This window comes from Anarrhichthys ocellatus, unplaced genomic scaffold (assembly GCF_004355925.1).
Source record: "Anarrhichthys ocellatus isolate YVR2014 unplaced genomic scaffold, GSC_Weel_1.0 scaffold11, whole genome shotgun sequence".
NCBI lineage: Eukaryota > Metazoa > Chordata > Actinopteri > Perciformes > Anarhichadidae > Anarrhichthys > Anarrhichthys ocellatus.
In genome coordinates this window covers 10,767,543-10,790,781 of record NW_022280041.1, presented here as the reverse complement: position 1 = coordinate 10,790,781, position 23,239 = coordinate 10,767,543, and the positions used below count along the sequence as shown (strand labels likewise).

Sequence of the window (23,239 nt, the reverse complement as noted above, 5' to 3'; positions counted from 1 at the left end):
GAGAGAGAGAGAGAGAGAGAGAGAGAGAGAGAGAGAGAGAGAGAGGACAAGGTTCAAATTGTCAGGTCGGGCGGGGGAAGGAGGTGGAGGTGAAGGTGGAGGAGGGAGGGAATGGGGGGGATTACACAGATTTCAGCAAAGATCTGTTGTTGCAGTCACAAGGTGCGGTAGGGCTGCAGGCGGCACGCGGTAGATGAAACACACTCAGGGGCCCAGCAAGCACAGGGGGCTGATGGGAATCAGGATGAGGGTCCAGGCGTGAGTGGGGGAGCTGCCTCGGATCTTATCCGTCACAGAGGCTGTCCTGTTCAAACATGTACCGTACCAAACAGGACGTTTTCTAACCGGCTGCACTGAGCTTCAGGTAGAATCAAACCTGAGATCATAACGACTATTTATGACAGTTTAGATGCAGCTGATGTTCAATGTATTGAAAAATTCACAGCCTCTGGGAAACCCCATCTTCTTGAACTTCCACGTTCCTGCTCCCCAAAGCTCCAAAAGAATGTCCTCACAGTCAGATGTAAAAACCCAGAGCGTCTGATTAAAATCTGCTGAGAGGTGTGCCGCTGGCTCCCACTCATTATGCGGCCTCGCTGCACTTCAGCCATTGTTCGAGACCAGACTGTGCAGTATCTGAGGTATGACACGCATGACTGGATGCTTATCTGCCCGTCTGGGCTGACTCGATCACGGGCATCAAGTGCAAATGCTTTGGCGGTAGCAGTCAAAAATAATTTTGTGGAAAGCGGAAAGAGTTTCCACCCACAAATATTTGACATGTGTGGCCAGAGAGCCAGAGCGAGGAAGAGGAGGGAGGAAAAGAGTGACCATACATTATCTTCTCCTGCCAGCTATAATAACCAGCTTCTGTAAGCATTTCCTCTCTCCTTTTCTGGCCTCTCAGCTGCACTCCGACTTCCACTTTGTGAAAAGCAATGAAACGAATCGTGTTTGAGGCCGCTGCCATCGATCAAATCTCACGTAGGACATTCTGAAAGTTCTCATGACCTTTGCTTCAGGCTCCTGGGAGTCCGTTGGAAATAAATTGCGTGCTTGTGTTCATCCTCCCCAACCATCCATCTACTCATCTATCTTCTGCATGATCGTCCTTTGTTCAGTCTAAACTTTATCTGGACTGTATTTTCTGCGATTATATGTTCTTCTATTTGTGCATGTATATCGTCCTGAGGATGCTTTTTGACAGAAATATCAAAAACCTATAGAATACACTCCTCCCTCTTCCTGGCAGTCTGTAGTGTGTCATGTCACGTAATGGTCCATCTGATTCCTGCATACAGGCAGATACTAAAGCTCTGTAAACCTGTGGTGAGGACATTTAAGCAGTGGACCAGTGAAGCCATGGAGGATCTTCAAGCGTGCTTAGACTGTACAGACTGGGATGTTTTCAGGACTGCTACCAACAGTCTGGATGAGCACACAGAGGATGTGACGTCATACATCAGCTTCTGTGAAGACAGCTGTGTTCCAACAAGCACCAGGGTGAGTTATAATAACGACGAACCCTGGTTCACAGCAGAACTCAGACAGCTAAGACTCCACAAGGATCAGGCATTTATGAGTGGGGACAAGGACATGTATAAAGAGGCAAAATACAGGTTCCCTGTATCTAAGATGAGGTATTATCATTCTTTAAGAAAAATAATTATATCAGAAGTTACAATAAAAAAGTTGTAACATTTCCAGAATAAAGTCTTAACTTGTAATATTTTGGGAATAATGTCAAGTGTGAGTATCGCTACATATTACACTATATACATACAGTTCATACAACTCACCTTTAAAGGGGGTGTACCTTCTCCATCTGAATCTCTGAACTGGATGCAGACTGCAATGTTTCTCGCCTGGTGTGGAAACATGACGTCAGTCAGTCAATGCACACAGCAGAGCAGAGAATCAGTGAGAGTGAGCGTGAGGCAGCAATAGCACAGAACACAATCGTTGCTGAGAGATTTTCATCATTCATATGAACTTTTGACCCAGCTTCGTTCGGAGCCACACACCTTGGTGAAGGTCTTCTGGTTGTCGTATTTGAGCTGCAGGGGGCAGACGTACAGCTGGTTCTTGTAGGTGGTGAAGGGGTAGTTGTACTTGGCCTCGTCGGGGAGAAACTCCTCCACCTCCACCGACACCCGTTCACAGCCGTCCTCGAAGGGCTTGACGGGAACGTAAGAGGAAGTCACCGTATCTGGAGGAGAGAACGCAGGAGTCAGGGTACCGGACCTCCAACGCTGTGTTCACGTTTCCAGAGCCAACACCGAACTCATCGCCATTTCGTATATATGTGAGTGAAGTACACTGCAAATACCCAAACTGCTTGTCAGTGCAAACACACATACTGATATTGATTACAGATGAGACCTTGTAAATCAAACGTACATAGTTTTAGGCTGCATATTAATATTAATTATCTTAACCAAACCTCGTGGCCTCTTTTTTTTTTAAAAGATGCTCCGATGTCCTTCAATAGCTGCCATACAATTATAAATTAATATTGTTTTCCACTTTCACAGAGTTTAATCCTTTAACCAACTTCAGTCCTGATCATAACTACCAAATATTCATTCACTTTCAGAATTTTAACTCTAAATGCCAGCTGTTTTATTTATTGACACTAGTAAAACACATAAATTAAATTATTTTGTGTTTACTAAATGCTAGTTTTTATCTTATATTTATCTTAAACGACAAAAATGCCCCCTTCCTAAAACTGCTATAAAAATAGGAACAAATTCGATTTAGATGAATTTGTAGTTTTTGTGCTGGAAACCAGAAAAATAGAATGTATGTAGAGCAAACAAGAGAAGGGACTCAATCTGGTGGAAACGCCCGTTAATCAAAAGTAGTCGTTTAAATGTGTTTCAATGGGGACATTTTTGTCTTTAAGGGTCTATTGTACATTGTTCAGTGATGTGTGTTTTAAGACTCAACAAATGTTAGAATAAGGGGCGCGTTTACAAGCGACAACATACTTGAGAAGTCAGGTGGGACACACTCAATGGTGACATTCAGCTGTCCTGGGATGGTCTGAAGCTTGCTCTTCTCAGGTCTGACGAGGAAAAAGAGATTCAAAACAACAACAAGACACAGTTAAGTCTGAATAAAGCACTTTCTACATTTAAAAAGTGTTATTTATTTACGGGGTGACCTCAAAAGTTTGTGTTGTAATGCAGAGCAATGCTATTTGACATGCATAAATGTGCAAGCGGATGAGTGTTTTGAGCCACAGTACCTAAGCACGGGCTAAAATAGCAGAAGCGTGCTAATGACTCACTTCCTGATGTCGGCCAGCAGCTTGATGATGTCGTCAGTGGAGACTTTGCTGCTGTCCTGGCGGTAGAGAGGAGAAAACTTACCGTCCATGTCCAGGCTGCCCTGGGCGTCTTTGAACACTTGCCTGAGGACACATTACACAGCGCGTGTACATAACAGAGGAATGGACTTTAACCCCAATGAACCATCTCATCATAATGCTATCTTTCATGCATTTGTATGAGGCTGTTCCGAAGATGACTCCAGTAATATTTTGACTCGTGGGTTCTTCCTGTCTTACTTGGCAGCCCAGGCAAACGGCATCCTGTACTGGCCCAAGCGTTGGCATGTCTGCTTGGCAGCTTTGAGCACCTTCTGAGCCGTCTGCGGAGACACGGTGACAAGACAAACAGAGGACGCAAAATCAAAACGGAGCAGAAAACACAAAGACCAGCGCTGCTTTCATTGTGTGTATGTCTTTAAATGAGGTGAAAAGCTTGGGGGGGGCAGTGGACCTTGTTGATGTCGGAGGTCTTGATGTACGGCTCGGCACAGTGCGTGATGCCGTTCTGTAACACCTTCTCCACGCGGGCCACCAGGAAGATGTCTGCATGGGGGTTGGTCACTGAAAAGATCCCCTGGAGGAGAGAGAGAGGGAGAAATGGAGCGAGGGAGCTGATTATAGGAGGGACTCCATGACATAGTGCACGACAACATCTGTGGTTGTATCAGCAGACTGGCAATCATCAGCAGCAATTCAAACTCAAAATGCCTTTTCAGTCGTAAATCCATCCACTGCTTCTCTACAAGTGCAGGGGAAGTGGCTGCTGGTTCTACAGGAAAACCACACAGGCGCTCACATCTATTTGTGGTCTGGTGAGATGGGGCCGTCTTTTAAGCTTGTAGTGTCAGTTCACACAAACAATGTGGAGGGGACAGAGATTACATTCGGACAAACCATGCTGCTCATATTAATACATGAGCTCATAAAAATCATAAAAGTTTCAGCGTAAACCTGAGCGAGTCTACCGAGGGAGCGGTGGCACCGTCTCAGCGGCTAATGCGGCTTTAAATCAAAATAGATGCAGACATCACAACCTGCACATCAATAATACACATCTTCGAGTGAGAGCAGCACAGACACACTTCCTGGTTGCACTCCAAGCCATAACCCTGTCCCTCCGCCCTCAATCACTGGTCTTCAGCGTTTTAACACAACCACGCAGCTGCTTTGAGTTGCAATCTTGCACATTTGTTGCCGCACAACGTCTGTAGAAAACAAGGCTCCTTAATTCAACATCATACTTCCTAGAATAGCTCACGAACAACAACCGCCGGTTTGTAGTTTGGAGAACCCCCCCCCCCAAAACATTCGCACTTAGACAAATGCATTGGATTTGTGAATTATGTCATGAACTGGAACAGAAGCTGTGGGCTCCCGAGAGCTGCTGGTGAGGAGGAGCACTGTGGGAGCGGGAGGCTCCGTCCTTGGACCACACCCAATGCACCTAAATTAAACTGTGGTCTGCACACTGATCACAGAGGCGGAGGCCGCTCTGTTTGTATGCATGTGTTTCTATGCAAGTGTTCTGCCGGTGTGGCACTTTCACAGATGGCGGTTGGCATAATGTAGCATTACGTCCATGAATGAGACTTGGGGCGGCTCTTTGACTTTGTGTCGGCAGCTTTCCAACTGCTGCAGTCTCTGTTACAAACACAGCAGAGGTTTAGGAAGATAAGGAAGACTAAGGGGGAGATAAAGGTTCCCAGTTACCTTCTTAGATTTGTCTCTTTTATTTAGTATATACACATATATTTTATACTTTTTTTTTCTCTTTTTAATTTGCTTATTCTTCATACAATCCGATATCTTTTATATCATCTGTTTTATGTCGGTAAATGTAGATGAATATAATTCTTTCATATAATGAGCAGTGACAATATACTGTATGCATTATCTTCTTCGGCTCAATAAAATATCTGAAATAAGAAAACAGCAAAAAATATACTGCTTCTGCCTCAAATACTTGTTTGACTCTCTCTTATTCATCTCCTCACAGCCCAGTAATGACACATATCACCGTAATAGAAAGTGAATATCTGAGTATGTTTTATAACTGCTGATAATTTACAACAGGCACAAGTCTTGCTGAGTGAGTAAATCATATTAACGGGCCAAGAGGTGAGTAACAGACTGTGTGTGTGTGTGTGTGTGTGTGTGTGTGCGTGTACTTGCACCTTACAGCACCTGCAGGAGTTTGCCTGAGCCAAGAGTAACACTCACTCACGGCCATTATCATTTCCAAAATAAACTCTCCACTAAAAACACAGCGAACACAGAGAAAGTGACGCGACATTAAAAGTTACATCACCGAGCAGCACTTGGCTGATATAAAACTGGTGGACCTAAGGGATCCTGAAATCACTCGCAAGTGTTCCCTGAATGAGCTAAACTGAGGCCCCGTGGATCCTTTTTCAAGTTTTTATAGGCTGGACATGAACCAAGCACCGTCTGGAGACACTCACCATCTGGAAAAACTACAACAGTATGAAAAATGAAAGCACAGCACGGGAAAGATCAGACAATATGAAAAACCCTCATCGTGTATTTGGATAAAGAGCTCCATTATCATGATGTCAGGAGGAAGAGGAGGACAGGGAATCCGTCAAACGGTCACAAATCCCTTGTCCCACCCAGACCAGCTGCAGTCAGCATGAGAACGCTGAGCCCCATTACTGAAACTCAGCAGTGTGTCACCTCGCTGAGCTGTGTGACGACATTTTCAAAGCAAGGCAGGACTGAGGACGGCCTTCAAACGCAACCTGACCTGGCTTAGAAAATGTAGGGTATGACTAATGTTCCACTGGTGATAATTCACTTTGTAAATCCTAAGTTCTGTTTCAGAGGCGGTACTGAAAGTTCTTCTGAGGACACACCACACAGAGGGGTTTCCTGTAAATACAACCCTCTGAACCACAGCACATAGAGGTTCTCGCTGGTGTTTCAAGTTGTCAGTTTATTGGTGTTTAGGATGGAAAAGAGGTAATAAAAGGGCATTCTTGCTCGGTGATGTTGATTAACTCACTGTTTCTGAAGCAACTTTAAGAGAGGTTTGTCACAAGAAGAACACAATCTGAACAAACGGCAAGAAACAACACTAAGATTAAGAGTTACAAAGACAAAGTCGTTAACATCTGACTCCCAGCAGCTCGACCTAAACAACACAGAGGGAGAGCGAACCACAGTCTGAACGAACGCTCATTTTCAGCCAGTTCTTCATGTGTAATTGCTTTGAACGTGAGAGAAAAGAGATTTAGGAATCAGTAAAACACAAAACACAAAACCTCTAATATGACAGGACGACAGTCTAATAAGCAAGCTACATCAGCAGAGTCAAGGTGGCTTTAGTTTGTAATTGTACAAACCAATCCCAGAGATAAAACACAGCAAACCTCTCTGTATTATTTAGACTAAAGAAAACTTAAAGGAGCTTGCCTTCAAGTAATAATCCTGAAGATTTTAATTTAAATAAATGTCACTATCTGTCGCCAATGAGGTAACAACTGTGAAGGAGTCTGTGGCAAAATTATGAACTGGGTGTCTGTGGCGACACAGCTTGGCTCTCTGGCGATCCAAAAACACACCTGCAATTACCGCTTATCGCTGTGAGCGCTGCTAAAGAGAACGAAACTGAGATCTTTCATGTTGTAACTTCAAAAATTTGTAATTGCAAATTTACCATCATCTTTTACATCACTTTTATAATCTTGTTTTGATGAATTCTTTACCCATCAAATCAGCTACCAGTTGACTGACTCTTTTTTCTCCTATTTCCTACAGTCATATTTTGCTAGATATAAAACACTGATAAACAATCTCACTTTTTTTTTTTATTAGTATCATGAATATAAAAATGAATTTAAGCCAATTAGGTTTTTTTTTGGTTTTTTTCAGAAGACACTAATGGACTAAAAGGATGGCACATTGTGTTATTCACACCTTGATCTGTGTGATCAAGGTGTGATTGAATGACACAACGATGAATCAGCTTTCACACTCTCCTCTGATTGGCTGCTCACTATCAGTGAGTCATTTCCTCAATCACACAGCTCTGTAATCACAGCCTAGTTTCTACCTGTGTGGGGAAGCGCAGCAGAGCCTCCGACACCCTCTGGAGAACGGGCAGGCCGTTCCCTCTGGCGGAGTCTCCGTTCACCATGACTCCACCTCCCCCGCCTCCCTCCCTGACTCCTCCTCCTCCGCCCTCTGAGTCGGATGAAGGGGACAGCTGGCCCGAGGCGTCGGTCAGCATCTCCCTGACGCAGGGCGGGTTGAGGTCGACGTGGAAGTCGGCCGAGATCTTACAGCTCTTGGAGACGTCAAAGAGGGCGAGGCTGATGAAGAACGGTTCCACCTGGGGTCCAGCACAGAGACGGTTAAAGGATGTTAAGCGATAATATCCCTGGACTCATTTACTGTACATCACATTTCACGCTAACTTTATCCAGCACCTAACATTTGGATGCATTAACTTGCTTCAGTAGGGGTTTTATTACATGCACAAATGTTTATGGAATATGTGACAGAGAATTGAGCCAAACTATGTGAGGATTAATATCATATAATCATCGCCTTTCTGTATATCAGCCTCTTAAAACAAATATTAGCTCATCCCTAGTTTGGAAGCAAACGTTGGCTCCACAGTGGTGCCACACACACACTTTTGAATGACGGATGGTTCCTGCATGTTGGATGAGCCCGACTCCATCCAAGAAACATTAAAGCTATCAGAGGCTGTGGAAGGAACGGAGGGAAGGGAAAGAGAGAGAGCTTCCAAACCACGAATATGAGTCAGTTCTCTTCTCCTACCAGCCTCTCTAATGCACCAGCAAGCAACTCAATGTTTTATGACTGCAGCAACCCCCTCTGACAAAGCTGGTGCTCACACACGCTCTAAACTGCTGTCTCATGCCGCCGGGAGCTCTTTTCGGAAATCACATTGAAGACGTTTCCGCCACTCAGACTGACTTCTTGCAGACGTTCTTGTTTATTTGGAGCAAGAAAATGTAAAGCTCAGGTGATTCTAGCTTCAAAGAACAAAAAGGGGAAACAATGCAGCAACCTCAGTGTGTGGAATTGTTTGATGCAAACTGATTTGATCATAAACTAAATGTATTGCAACAAAGCACTACCGCTGCTTCCAGACAGGCCAACATGAATTATGAAGGTGAGCTTTCTGGGGCAGCAAAGGACGATTGTGTGTTGGGATTAGTAATGCTTAAGTGCATACAGACAAAATCACAAGAAACGTATTTTCAAAAATATTATTATTATTATTTCACTTTTACGGTCTTTTAAGTCTCAGCGTGCCTATTTATTTATTTTATTTATCTATATATTCTAATCTTGTTTTAATTTATTTTTTGATCATAAGCTCTTCTGATCATCTATTTGACTATAAAAAGTTATTGGTTAAATGGATAGTTTTGACTTTATTTAATTATAAATATTCTAAATGCCTGTACTCCTGTCTGTCTGTACGGACCTCATACAACCCCACCTCAAAATATTCAAACTAAAATACCCCTTTACAGTTCATCATTGGTAGTAGAACTTGGCAAAACATAGAAAGTAGTAGCGCCAAGTATTAGCAGAATCATATTAGCAGAATATGAAATTAATCTTTCATGTGGGAGTCAGACGGCAACATACATTCGTGAGGACGCCATCTCCCTTCTCACTGACGCAGCCCTGCAGACTGAAGGTCAGGTCGTGGCAGCTGACCACGACGCGGCGGCCAAAGCGCTCCTCAAAGGGCTTCACATCTGGCTCGATGCCTGAGAAGTCCAGCCTCTGGATATCGGACAGGAGGGAAGCATGAAGGCAGGAGATAAATCAGCAAGAAGAGAAAGATTGATCCAGTGGAGAGGACAAAGGAGAGGTAAACATGGTGGAAAGGGGAGGAGAGATCAAATAGTCTGAATCAATAGTGAAATAAATAAATCATAGGATAACCAGGTTATAAAAGCAGCGTCTTGTATACCTGCGTCTCAGGATCCAGAGAGAAAAGCTTTGGTCTGCCATCATTCCTGTTCATCTTATTGAGCTGGTCAGTTTCCCTGGCGTACTGCAGACACACAGAGAGGAAGAATGGAAGTGAGTAAAAACGAAAGACGGTAAATGATTGTATACGGTATTAATGTTTGCTGATGCTTTATACAACACATTGTAAGCTGGCTTGTAGAAATATAAGGGCCATGTTTCTATTTCATATTCGCCAATTGTTATTGTCATCCGTTGGGCCCAATAATGGGCCCTGTACCGCAGACTGTTGTCTCTGCTGGTAAACCAACAGAAAAACAGACACCGAGCGAGACAGAAGACGAGCATCAACAGACCGAGACAAACGGAAAAGATGGGCATCTAATGGAGAAAAAACATATCAAACCCCTCAGGTCACGGTAAGAGCCCTAATCCATCTCCTTCCCCACTTCTCCTCCCCCTTTCTTCCTGTTCTCCCTGTGACCGGCCTGCAGACAAACTCCAGTGATCTTGTGCGTGGAGAGGGAGAAGCTGCGCTGGAGTGGCCCAGAGCAAACAGCAGTGAAACAGCAGCACAGAGCACAGAGGGCTTTGTTGTCCGAGTGTAGATCTGGCTTTATGGACTTATTAAAACAGCACGGTCTCTGTAGAATAAACGCTGCTGTTCACAGGCTTAAAAAACAAACTCAAACAAAAGAAGAAGAAAAAAAGAGTTCAACAAAAGAGCTGCTCTGCTACAGCTCTTCCATCATGCAGACATTTATGAGCAAGAGATTATGAATGTGGTCTGGTACCAAAGCTCAGACTCATTTTAGAGATGAGCTTTTCTTTTTCTTTTTTTTTTTTTTTACAAATAAAACATAATTACATGAACAAAATGCCCACAGGGATGTAGACAACAATAAATGTAGGACTGTATCGTGACATTTTTTTTTTTTTACTTTCAAAGCTTCTATTAAGATTTTTGAATAAAGCTTTGAATGTCTGTCATCCTTTATGACGTCATCACATTTTATGACTGTGCCTCCCTTTGTGCACCAAGCAGGAGAGCCAACACATACAGATTAAAGCAGAATATTTCATTAGGTATTAACATTTTGCGATTTCTGAAAATGATTACATCTATCTTTTTTCTCTATTTTTGTTTTTATACAAATATTGACTTCTGGAGTTACTGCTAATTGTTGCACCCTACGCACTGTGCAGAGCCGGGTTTAAAGACACATGCAGAAAACAAGAAAAGAAAAGACGAACCTAAAAAGAGCTGCGCAGCATACGAATGTTGATTTAGAATTCGAATGTCAATGTTATGAGTGAAGCTTCGAAGCTTCAAACTATTCGGTAGACCCCTAAAAAGATGATATACTTGAGATGTAATAACGTTACATGTTTCTGTATATCTATATCTCACTAACTCAGCGAATCTGTCTGTATTTACTCATAACCATCCATCCTTTACTCATACCTTCATAAGTTCAGGTTGTAAGCTCCTCCCCAGGCTCTCCAGCAGGCTCTCACCTTTACCTTGGCTGGTAGTGTCGTCATCTGATCGAACGGGACAGTGAGCACACATGAGTAAAGGTCATCAGAATGCACAGAGACCCAGTCTGACAACAAATAGCACTATGCTCACACATTGCTTCCCTAATGATTGATGAGCAAAACAACTTCCCCTTGTGGGATTAATAAAGTATCTATCTATCTAATGGCTTCCTATGTGGCTGTCTGCAAGGTGTGTTTCCCAGACGGACGAACTACTATCTTACAGTCTACTGGCCGAATTAAAACGAGGCTGTTCGCTATTCTGCTGACTCCCAGGTGACACATGATGGACTGAGTGAACCCAGAGCGCCCCTCCATCTTTCTCCGTCCTTCATCAGCATCTCTGACCAAGCTAGGCCTATTAACTTTCACCAGAACATTCTGCAGAGAGAGTATATTATTATATAAGGGAAAAAGGGCCCGTGGATGCTGGCATAAAGCTGCATAAAGCTGCTGGTATTCTTCCACAGCTCAGCCCCCTGAAGAAACACACACTTGAGAGAATTTGGGAGAGAAACTAAAGAGTGAAAAGAACAAAGGTAACAGCTGAAGGTGTTGATATACTCGTACCTGCACGGCTGACTATATTCTAGAAGAATTTACTGCTGATGTGGAAGCTTCTATCTCTCTACTGGTAGCAGCTATATGTGTATTAGTAAGCATAGTTCTTGCCTCTGTATCATTGTAATCTGGAAGCCATTAAAATGTCATAACACAGGGATCAGACTTCTTACTTTGAGGGGAGTTTAGGATTCCCTCCACTGCCAGGGAGATGGATTACTTTAACCCTGGCTACCACTAAACCAGGCTCAGAGGTTATGCACAAACATGCTATTATTATTATTATCATAGCTAACTGGACCATGACAATACAGCAACCTTTCAATAAGACTGTAAATAATAGGTTGGCTGAAAGATGATCTGGACAGATATATGTAGACTATGTTGGTACGGTATAACTCACCCAGGGAACAGTCCAGCGTCTCTGCACCATTCCTCCTGTCCTGGCTGGCCTCGGTGGTGCTCTGCAGAGCCTGTCTCAGCGTGATCACCCACTCCTCCATCTCTGCTTCGCTGTCCGCAGCCAGGAAGTGGCTGTAGCGGTCCTGCATCTTCAGCTCGAAGCCATTGCGCCGCATCTTAGGGCTCTGACGGGGGGGAAGAGTCATTGTATTTTATATACTTTGTTTTTTTTTGTTTCACTTTCTTTCTCAAACACTTACAATGGAATAAAGAACAGGCTATATTCTGGTAATAGGAGGAGTGCTATAGTTTGGGGAAACGCAACATTTCCCCTGAAGGTTAAAATCAGCCGACCGAAAACACAGCATATTCCACAAGCTTCACCAGCCGGAATGAGTCTCCTCACTCTTCCCATTGATGAACTTCTGAATGTGCTCATCAAGCTGAAAGCTTCCTGGCAGCCTCTCCGCTCAGCGCAGACCTGAATGAGGTACCAGCCGGTGCCATGAGCCAACAGCAGCAGCCCCTCATAATCTGCTAGAACGGGACTCTTCTGAGCAAGTCACTGGAATGCTGTAAATCCATCTAATTGAAGCGACTAAAAGCCCCATGACAGGGAAACACACTGACTTTCACGAGGACGAGAGCTCGTGCCAAAAACTGAAAACTCACAGCAGGCACAGAGGGAGATAGACCAAAAGGAGTTCAAATAAACGAGCAGCATGGCACCATGAAAGCTTAAAGGGATAGTTCGGATTTTTTGAAGTGGGGTTGAAGAGGGTTGTTGGCAAGTTGGAGAAACAGTCAGGAGTACCAGCACGGGAGCAAAGCGATGTTCTTATTCTAAAAATAATTATTATTCTAAACATAACATACACATATAGTTTATACCTTTTACGGGGGATACCACAGCAGTACATTACTTTGCTCTCGTACTCCTGACTATGAATAAGTACCTCATACAATCCCACTTCAAAAAAATCCAAACTATCCCATTAAGAGTTTGTCAAACTAAAAAAAAAGGGTTGTTGCTTCAGCTTTTGCCTTAATCTCAACTGTGCATTTGTTTTTTTTACCTGAACAACGTCTATACAGGAGTCCAGGTAGATGGATCCTTTGGTCTCCTTGCAGTTCTTCTCATCCTTGTAGGAGTTGAGGATGTAGGAGCCGTCAGGGAGCTGAGACAAGTAGAAGAATCTCCTTTTGAACACCTGCAATTCACAGCAGTAGAGAGCAAGTCAGAGGGTTAGGATTCTGAACAGCTTGGAACAGAGAAATGCAGCATTAAATGTGGCTTCTTCTGGTTTTGCCTACATTTAAGTTGCTCTGCTAACATGATTTAAAAACGTTTCTTGATCATAATATATAATACAATATGATGGTATGGATTAATGCAGACGATGACAGAGAAAGTTTTAACAGCGTACAAGCCACAAAGTACAACGAAGAGTTTCCATGTCTCTGTGGTGAACGCTACGTTTCGCTGTCATTCTTTCATTTGTTGCTGTCGTGTTGTATGAATAACAGACGGGACGTCTGGTGGTGACTCACCCTCATGGAGACAGACAGGCTGCTGTTGATGTTGGCTTTCTGAAGCCAGCCCTGCTTCATGATGCCTCCCCTCTGGGAGCACATCGACGATGTGTCCTGACACACACAAACACAGGAAATCAATCTTGACAGACCTTATCATTCAGGTTAATTCAGGTTAATGGTTCCTACATATTAAAGAGATAGTTCAGATTGTTTTAAGTGGGGTTGTGGGAGGTAATTATCTCTAGTCAGTGTATTAGCTGAAGTAGACGGCGGTCTTGGAGAAACAGACAGGAAGACCAGCTCTGGAGCAAAGCAATGTGCTGCTGTGGACGGGAGTTTCTGGTCTACCGCTGCCCCGAACGGTAAGTTTGTTTGTGTTGTAAATAAACCCTTTAAAACCACCAAAGTCACACAATAACACAAACTAACTAAACTGATCGAGGCAGGGGTTGACCAGAGAGAGCATAGATAACGGCTTTAGTTCCCTGTCAGACATGACTGTGAAAATATTCTAAATATAGCGTACACTTAAACTGATATTGATTTCTTTAAGGTGTCTGCCACTGTCTGCAGCAGTACCTTGCTTTGCTCAAGTGCTGGTACTCCTGTCTGTTTCTCCAAACTCCATCTACTGTAGGTAAAACACTTACTATCAATAAGTACCTCATACAAACCCCATTATCCCTTTAAGAATCACAACAGTCACTGTTCTTGTAGACAGTTTACAATCTCTACAGCTTCATTTTGACATTGTTTATAACATTTAGTTCCATATCTGTATAGAAAATGTGTACCTGGTAGTGAGAGATGCTCACTAACCACAGCTTCAGTATCATAACATATTTCCGTCTGTGAAAAACGCCATAAATTCTAATCACACGCTCTATAGCCAAATTAATTCATCAGGAGAATTTCTTTGGTTTCCAATAAAGGGTCCATCATAACTCAGCCTCAGTCCCGTCTCTGCAGCCTTTCCCTCTCATAACTACCATGGGACTGTTCATCAGCACCCGAGACCCCACAAACATCCATCACAAGGGAATGGTCTCGCTCATATACAAATGTATGAGCCTAATCACACTGAAGTGGCATTTTGTCCTCCAGCCGAGCGCCACGTCTCCGTCTTTCTCCTCAGCCTTGTCCTGTAATCTAATTGGCTGGCTGCTCTCCTCCCACAGCTTGCTCAAGTCCATACTTCCATCAAACCACCATACAAACACGCCACACCCTGCCTCATACCAACAACGGTGCTGTACTTAGCGTTGTCACCTAATGCCTAATGTCCCTGACTGCATTAATATTGATGTATTGCTGTGGCCCGGGGATGGATATAAAAGGTTATAAAAGGACACGGAGAAGCAAACATTTCTACAAGATAAAATATAATAAAATTGCATTATTTGCCTAATCATAAGTGTATGTGTGTTTGCTCTTTTTATTCTTAAATGGTCTTGCTACTAGCCTGTCTAGACATCACAGCCAGAAATGAAAATGCAGAGATACTGTAAGAGTAGAGTGGCCTCTAATAGAGCCATCTCCTCCCTGCTCTCCCCGTCCTGGCTGGCAGCAGCATTTATATTCCTTCAATTAAACCCGCTCTCTGTCTAAGTATATCCGCATCCGGCCCGGGGTTGGGAGGGTGGAATCGATGAGGGCTATTTATAGGACATATAAAGCTACTGGTTTCATTGCCCAGCACTCAGTCTGAGAGGTCACACTGCTGGGTGGACTGAAGGACGGACGGACGGACGGACCATAAGTCACAGGCGACAAGGTGACACGGCACAATCACCGGTTCAAAGCATGTCCGCGCTGCCAATGGCTGCTCATATTTTCAGGATATGCAGCCAAATTGATGTCACATCTCCGTGATTCAAAAAGATTAAAAGGATATCATTGTTTTTTCCAAGCAGGGTTTACAGCACATCGCTGGAAGCTGTGCATGTATGCGATCTGTCCATTCTGACTCAATAGCAGACTAATGATCAATGTCTGCGATCTAACGGCGCTACTCACCTCGTCTTTGGTGTCTTCGTCGATCTCGAACACGTGGGCTGGCAGCTTGTCCGTCTTCAGGCCTTTGCTTTAGAAAGAACAGTGAGTGAGGGTCAGCAGTCTGCAATAAATCAGCCCCCCCTACCTACTGTGGTGCAGTCTGCCATCGCGCTACGTCTGTCCTCTTTGTAAAGCATGCAACAAATCTCTGCTCTGCTATGTATGTCCTGTGTTGGGCAGTAAATCTGGTTTCACCTCGTCTGTTATTGTATTATCGGGGTTTTATTCCTGGAATTTTGATTGCATTTGTAAAGTGTTGCTACGCACATGTCTCTTTCACCTCAATGTATGGTTCAAGTGCAGGTTGCAGTGATAAGAAATAATTTCCTTAGGAAGCTTTATCACCATTTAAATATGACTTCAGAACATCTGGGCTGCACCTGTTGTGTTGTGGAGGAAAACTCTGTCTGAACTCTGTGCAGTTATTTCAGTTTGTATGCAGTGTTTCATCAGAGCTGCATTAATACGCAGACACGGCGATTTGTTGCATGTTGTCATCCGGCAGACCCACATGAGCGAGCGGAGTAAATCTCTTGTACATGTTACAGAATTGGCAGCAAAAAAACCTCTGTTTGTTTTGCCCTCAACGTCCCCCATGTCTTACTTACCTCGGCAACATGCGGAAGTCACCGGAGTAAGCCTCATACTTGTAGTTGATTACGTGCCAGTCGGTGTTATACATCTTGATGCACTGCCAAACACATGAACACAGAGAGCTGGATTAGAGGCAGCAGATCCTCTCAAATATAACAAGCACGCAACAGCAGCAGAGTGACCTAACCAGCTCCATACCATTCATCTATTCTTTAATCATATCTATTCATTATTTATTAATAAGTCTGCAAAGTAGCAGGAGAACTGACTTCTGCTTGCTACTGCTCAAGATGGTTTTCATTGTGCACATTACTTCTTGTTCAGTGTGGAACTGCACGCAGAAATTCTCAATTAAGTCCGCTGAAAGGATCTTTGTTCGGTGGATGCCGAGTCTGTTTTCACCATCCCTACGACAGTTGTTTCCATGCTGTATCACAGTCATGAGAGCTGGCAGAGCAGCAGAGTTTATCCACACGTCAGGCCAGAGGAGTCTGTTTCTCATCGCCGGTACAATCTATCATCCGTACAGAGTGTGTTTACTACTGGCCTGTGCATTCTGCCTTTCTTTATGAGCTTGGAGTGACCACTTTAGGCGGAATGTCATAAAGGCCTGTGTGAAGTAATTTTATGTCTGCTTTTTATTGAGCAGATTGTAATTATTAAGAGGAATAAAAGTCATATTACTGAGACGATTTAATGTCACCTATGGACCCCGCCATTTTTCTCACTCCAAAAGCTCCTTTAGAAACTGTTACAAATGTGTGGTTTGAGAACGCGTGTGGCCGGGTCACCACATGGGACTGCTGTGGGACTGCTGGGTAGTCGTACCTCTTTGGCAAACAGACTCCGGGCTTCCCACTCAGCGTTCTGAGGCACCGAGGGAACGACGGTCCTCCTCTGCCGCGAGACCTGGGACTCCTGCGTGCACACAGGCAAAAAACAAACAACGTTACAGTGACTGTTCTTTTTTTAATCTTCCCATCAAACATTAAGACAACAGGGAGCCACAAACAACAGGCAAAGAGAAAGTGGATGAGAGGAAGCAGGAGGCGCAAATACGAAGAAAACTAGACGCAGAGCGAGACGTGCCTCTAAACAAAGCCACATGTTTCAATTGACAGCAGTAAGTACAGAGCAGAGGTACCGGGCTGCATCGTGTTTGACCCGTAAATAATTGAGCCGGGTGTGTTGGGGATGAACAGTGATTGATGATGGGAAACCTTTCTTTAAAAAGGGATATTTTACAGCTCTTTGTTCGCGTTTGGCTCAGACAGTTTTACAAGAAAGGTAAAAAAAAAAAAGCTGCCGATTTGGCTGAATATGAGGGTTATGAGTTCATCCCGGGGAGGAAGAGGACGCAGCAGGAAATGAGCGGGGAGGAGAGGACTCACCGAGACATCGTCCACGGGGCAGAGCAGCAGGTCTCGGTGGGGGTCACTGTGGATCTGGGCCTTTCTCTGAAACACCACGGCTTCATAGTCCAGCGGTTCAATAATCTTTGGCTGCTCCTGAGAGGGGGAAGACGGGACAGAACACAAACACATGTGACTTCAAGTAAACAAAACTATTTATTTTTGGTCTCACGCTCGGCTCACTGTGTCCATTCCTCTGCTGTGGCTCCTGCGAGCTCTACGTGACCGTGTTCCTTGAAAGAAGTTAACAAGGGCTCACCCCCAGAACCTTTCACCGCCCGTGCAAAAGCAGAACCACAAGAAATCAGGTTGAAACAACCACTCAAGTTCAGAGGAGTGTCACGGTAGAAGGGGGGCAGTTGCTCAGAGTTGTGGGTGGATGGGAAAAAAAGGCAAACGATGGAGAAAGGGAGAACAAATAGATGGGCAAAGACAGAAGGGAGCCAGAAATGTGAGACAAAGCAGCAGTGGTATGGACAAATTATGACTTTTGACTTGATAGTTATGAGCTGTTGCATACAGTGCTTGTGCTCGACAATGATATGTAATAATGAAAAAAACAAACACAAGAAATATATCACATGTCAGAGCTAAACATCATAACTTCCTGTTTTGAGTTTCATAGAGAAGTGGATGATATGAAATCAGCCTTTTCTGCATTATGTCTTAAAGGGGCCGACAGGCTAAAACCTAGCATTCTAGGTCAAGATGTGATCACAACCACTTGGAAAGATTCACAATTAATTCCAAGAAAGTTTAAGCTCGAGCCAAGCAGTGACGAGGGTGATGAATAGCTTAGCCGATAAGCCTGGGCTGAGCGACACCGGGCAGAGGAATCGTATGGATGTGATCAGCGTCTGTGCCACAGTGCTGAGCCACAGCCACACAGGCTTGATGTGCAGTTTTTCCAGACATTCTGAATTCCACACCGTCTGACATGTTGTGTATCAGCTCGTTCCAACTCCTCAATGAAGCTATATGATGTTTACACCGAGTCAAATCTTCCAACCCAAGACTCCACATTTCCTGAGAGTTTGGAAAATAAAGCCCTGTGGTTTTGAACACGGTTTGGCTGTACAGTATTAGTTCAGTGAGGTTTAAAAGGGGTTCAAATCTCCTTGAATATCCTGGTATCTAAAGGAAAGAAAGTTCTCCCTTTCAGTGTTTTCTAACCATTAATTTGGCCTGTGAAATAAGCTGGTTACGAGTATGTGTTCTCTGCAGATTTTTCCACCAGACCCCGGCTTTCTCAGTTGTCTGCATGAGTTTTTTCCTTGTTTTGACCACAACTTCCCAACCCTGATCATACTTTCAAAAAGGGAAATTAAGTGTTTGCAGATTCCTCTCTGAATTATGTAGCATCACTTTTTTATAAATATTTTTACATGAACGCCGAACAATGAACGGACAAGCAGCAACCTGAGCTGCAGTGAAACACATAAAAAACTGAGTCTGTTGAAAGCATTATGCATGACTGTACCGGGCCCTGCACCCGAAAGCAGCGGCTCTGCTTCCTGTCATGTGCAACAAGCTGAACCGCAGCGCTATAAGTCAGAGGCAACCGGCAGCGCACAGTGGCTCCACTGCAACGCTGATCATGTTACAGAGAGAGAGAGAGCGAGAGAGCGAGAGTGAGAGTTCTGCTTTCCTAGAAGAGGAAAGACGCTGAAGGATCACAAGCAGGCAGCTGTGAGGCCATCGTCTCCCTGATTGAGAAATAGAGAGAGATGCTAAAACATGAAAGGACATGGCCTAACATTTGGGCGTAACTGCGTGACGCAAGCTATCAACCAGGCCGGAGAACACTTCAAACACCAATCACTGAGTACAAAGCACAACTCCCACCAGTGTTGCCTCCAGGGGACGAAGACTACTATGATGATGATGATGATGATGATTGGAAACCCTTTTACTCCCCCCGTGAGTTCGCTTCATTCATACTGGTCGGTGTTTACATTCCACCACTGTTACAGCACAATCAGCGGGGCCTATCACGCCGTCCCTCGTGCTGCACTGGGTCACTCTGACCGTGTCATGTTCCATCTGATTCCTGCATACAGGCAGATACTAAAGCTCTGTAAACCTGTGGTGAGGACATTTAAGCAGTGGACCAGTGAAGCTATGGAGGATCTTCGGGCGTGCTTGGACTGTACAGACTGGGATGTTTTCAGGACTGCTACCAACAGTCTGGATGAGCACACAGAGGATCAGCTTCTGTGAAGACAGCGGTGTTCCAACAAGCACCAGGGTGAGTTATAACAACAAGTTATAACAACGACGAACCCTGGTTCACAGCAGAACTCAGACAGGTAAGGCTGCACAAGGATCAGGCATTGAGGAGTGGGGACAAGGACATGTATAAAGAGGCAAAATACAGGTTTAGTAAGGCGGTGAGAGATGCTAAACGACAAATAACAAAGCCCCCCACTCCATGAATGAGCTGAACAAGTCCTACTGTTGCTTTGAAAGACAATGGGACATATCTACACCCTATATGGCAACAGCGCATTCCTCTAAAATGGTTCCCTTACGTCTTGTTTCTGTCGTTTTCACACTAGAATTTTTAGCAAAAAGACACAGTCTCCCCCTCCCCCCGAATAATCAGATTCACAGACCTTAAGACATTTTCACTTGAGAAGAAAAAGCACATGTGGAACTAATGACATTAACGATGGCTCTGTCCAGGAATCACTGCAACGCAAGGCAGCAATCAAGAGATGTCGTTAGTCACACCTGTGTTTGACGAGTTAAAATGTCACTCCACCTTTTGACCTTTAGTCATGTGCTCAATCTTCCATCTCCTTCTATAAAGTCGTATTTGACTCTCTGCTAGGAAACATGTGAAACCAGGAGGAAAGGAAGGGAGGACCTAGAGAATAGGACTGACTTCATACAGATGTTCAGAATGACAGGAGGAACACATGGACACATTCACACAGGAAGCATGGTCACAGCATGCCGGAGGGAATCCCCACACACACACACGCACACAAAACAACGTTTGTTCTCAGTTAACAAGCCAACCGTTTATTCCATAAAACGAGCAGCCAAAACCTGCTACTCTAAAAAACATCAGAGCACACACATCACACGTGGCCACAAACAAGACACACACACACTCTCACCTCTTTTGCGGAAATCAAAACCATATCACATGATTATTACACTGGTGACCTCTTTGCGTCACACTCCTCAAGATGATCATCATAAGACTACAGACTAATCCCGTGAGAACAAGAGTTTATCTCTCATACTAACTTATCCAACTCTGCTGCTGAGCTTTAGGTTGATGTCACACAATGAGAAGTTACCAGATGTTTCTAGTTAAAACAAAAATAAGTTAATCTGCACTGACATCACTGGAAGTCTCAAGACAAATGTCAAGTCTTACTGACATGAAAATAAGTTCACACGCACGGGGGCGCGCACGCAAACACACACACACACACACACACACGTTGTGTTAGCAGGATCCTCAGTGCCATTCATCTCAAACCACTGCGCCTATAATCCCTCATTATCGCTGTCTGTTCCAAGGCACTATATCAGCCACGAGCACTGCTATTGATTCAAATGGGAGAGGGGGAAAGCAAAAGCCGTAAAAATATATATATATCTTGCACAAATGTCATTAGCAATAGACATAAATTACAAGAACATGCATGCACTGCCTTCTTTTGCATAATGTGGCCATTTGCAGCAGAAATACAGGAGCTCTCTCTCATACACACAAGGACAGGGAAGCCATGCTGCAGCTGTCCTGCTGGCACTGCTCTTCATCCGCCAGCACACAAAAGGAGCCGCACATGACTGGAAAAACACACACACGTGTTCCTGTGCACAATGTCATAGTGTTTTGTAATGCCGGCAATTTAGAAAAGCCGAGCCAATATATGGGAGTCGAATTGGCGGCATTTAACCGCTCCGTAATGACCCGTCTTCTACCCAGAATGTAGCGCTCAGCCAGTGACGCTGATAAAAAACTGTTTCGGTGCAACGTTACCAGAGCTCGAGTCTGACAAACGTGGACATAAAAACTAACATGAACAGTAGCAATGTAGAGACGACTTGAAAATGGACATTTCCCCTCAAGGAGACCGGAGAAGAGGGCAGCTGGCTAACCGGTTAACGTTAGTTACATTACCCGTGTTATAGCTAAAATGACCGCAGCCGGTCCACAAACTGCATTAAAGGCTCTGCTCACCACAAGGTCCACGGAGCTCTTCACAGCCTCCGACACGCTCTGCCGGACTTCCGCGGCCGTCCCGGGTTTGCTTAACCTCTTTGTGAATTTTCGAACCTCAGACATTGCGCCCCGCCGGTTTTAAATCCACCACGTATGTCCCGGTGTGAATACGAGCATGCCGCGGTACCGGACGGAGCGGCAGCACTGCTGTGTGTGACAGCCAGATGTGGGTTGAGTCGGTTGGAGGTGAACCAGCCAGCGGTTCGCGTCGCGAGGCGGAGCTGCTGCTGATGAGAGGAGAGCAGAGAGGGCTGAACAGCGCGAGATGCTTCACTCGTTCCTACTTCCGCTTCTCCTCAGATGGGCAGAAAATAACCAAAGATCGGCAATGTAGACACGGAGAGGGCGGTAACCTGACACTGTTAACCAAAATCATAATGGTAAACACAATTCCTTGTATATCCGCTATATACTGGATGGATAAATACAATAAAATAATATTGTTATAAATATAAACGTATTGGAACCATAGACACGTGTACATTCTGATAGCTGTGAGAACGTTAAAATGAATATAATAGTGACAAAAGAAGGGAACAAATTAAGAAACTTCGCGTCTCAACTTGTGTCATGTGAAGGAAGTCACCTCATTTAAAAGTTTGAACTATAAATATTTATATTCAAATGTTTTAACTGTGCCTCGGGTGCTTCATTCTGTGGGTTTAAGTCTTTGGTTTTTAGAAAGTTGTAGATTGTATAAAGTCAAAGAATAGAAAAGTAATAAGGCCGTCTACTAAGACTTCATCATGTCTAGTAGGAAATATGACATGACCTGTCAAAAATTAAAGTATACTGCCATCTTGTGGATTAAAGCTGCAAACTTCTGCAAAATGGCACTGACCTCAGCATTTATTTCAGCTGTTTTTCCTCAACAAAATTTCTTCAAGGCAGCAGTTTTATTGCTTGTGTTATACTAAAGTTGTTTCCTCATTTCCTCACAGGTTATTTGACAAAGACAGGATAAATGGTTTTGCTAATCTACTATAAGGATAACCTATATGGCATTGTGTTTTATAAAGGACAAAGTAATATCAGCATCATAACACAAACTCAATTTAGGCTTTAAAATGTGTGCCAAGACACATGCAAACAAAATGTATAGGATGAGTGTTGCATGACTCCCATCATATCTGAGAGGAGGCTGCTTACATGTTTGGGCCTGTCTTGTACATTTCTGTCAGTGAGAACAGATATCAGCTCAGAGAATCAAGTTATATGAATATAGGACATTACTCATATTTAGACTCCTGCTGATGCGCTATTTTAGTTTATTCCCAGGTTTATATCACAACATACAGTATATAGGAATGCTCACCAAACTTTTGACTATGCATTGATACCCGAGGTGAGGTGTTCAATGCCAAAACAACCTTTACAATGTAGATTTTATTGCCAAAAGTTGCATTACTGCTGCCAACTAAGATGCCAATTTTAAGGCAATGGCACTATGAATTAGCAGTTTATGTTTGTTTGTGGATATATATATATATATAGATATATATATATATAGGTGAGGTGTTCAATGAGAGAATAACATTTACAATGTAGAGTGTATGGAAAGAGGTTACATTACTG

The 23,239-nt window shown here is 43.9% G+C and overlaps 1 protein-coding gene across 4 annotated transcripts in view; it reads right to left on the bottom strand.

Annotated features, from left to right (window-relative positions):
- dock11 (dedicator of cytokinesis 11) overlaps positions 1-21,943 on the bottom strand; it is a 53,536-nt gene extending 31,593 nt beyond the window's left edge. For all 4 annotated transcript variants that reach the window (XR_004212900.1, XM_031851413.1, XM_031851414.1 and 1 more), the window contains exons 1-18: positions 21,623-21,943; positions 17,398-17,514; positions 16,835-16,924; positions 16,021-16,103; positions 15,374-15,440; positions 13,373-13,468; positions 12,898-13,032; positions 11,823-12,006; positions 10,782-10,861; positions 9,318-9,401; positions 8,987-9,127; positions 7,410-7,688; positions 3,789-3,911; positions 3,575-3,657; positions 3,296-3,418; positions 2,994-3,070; positions 2,025-2,209; positions 1,800-1,865 (exon numbers count right to left, since the gene is read on the bottom strand). Coding sequence is in view for 3 of the 4 variants with exons in the window: in XM_031851413.1 (XP_031707273.1) it covers positions 1,800-1,865; positions 2,025-2,209; positions 2,994-3,070; positions 3,296-3,418; positions 3,575-3,657; positions 3,789-3,911; positions 7,410-7,688; positions 8,987-9,127; positions 9,318-9,401; positions 10,782-10,861; positions 11,823-12,006; positions 12,898-13,032; positions 13,373-13,468; positions 15,374-15,440; positions 16,021-16,103; positions 16,835-16,924; positions 17,398-17,514; positions 21,623-21,727 (2,118 nt within the window). In the remaining variant the exon portion in view is untranslated. The remainder of the gene's footprint in view (positions 1-1,799; positions 1,866-2,024; positions 2,210-2,993; positions 3,071-3,295; positions 3,419-3,574; positions 3,658-3,788; positions 3,912-7,409; positions 7,689-8,986; positions 9,128-9,317; positions 9,402-10,781; positions 10,862-11,822; positions 12,007-12,897; positions 13,033-13,372; positions 13,469-15,373; positions 15,441-16,020; positions 16,104-16,834; positions 16,925-17,397; positions 17,515-21,622) is intronic.
- Positions 21,944-23,239: the final 1,296 nt, after the last annotated feature.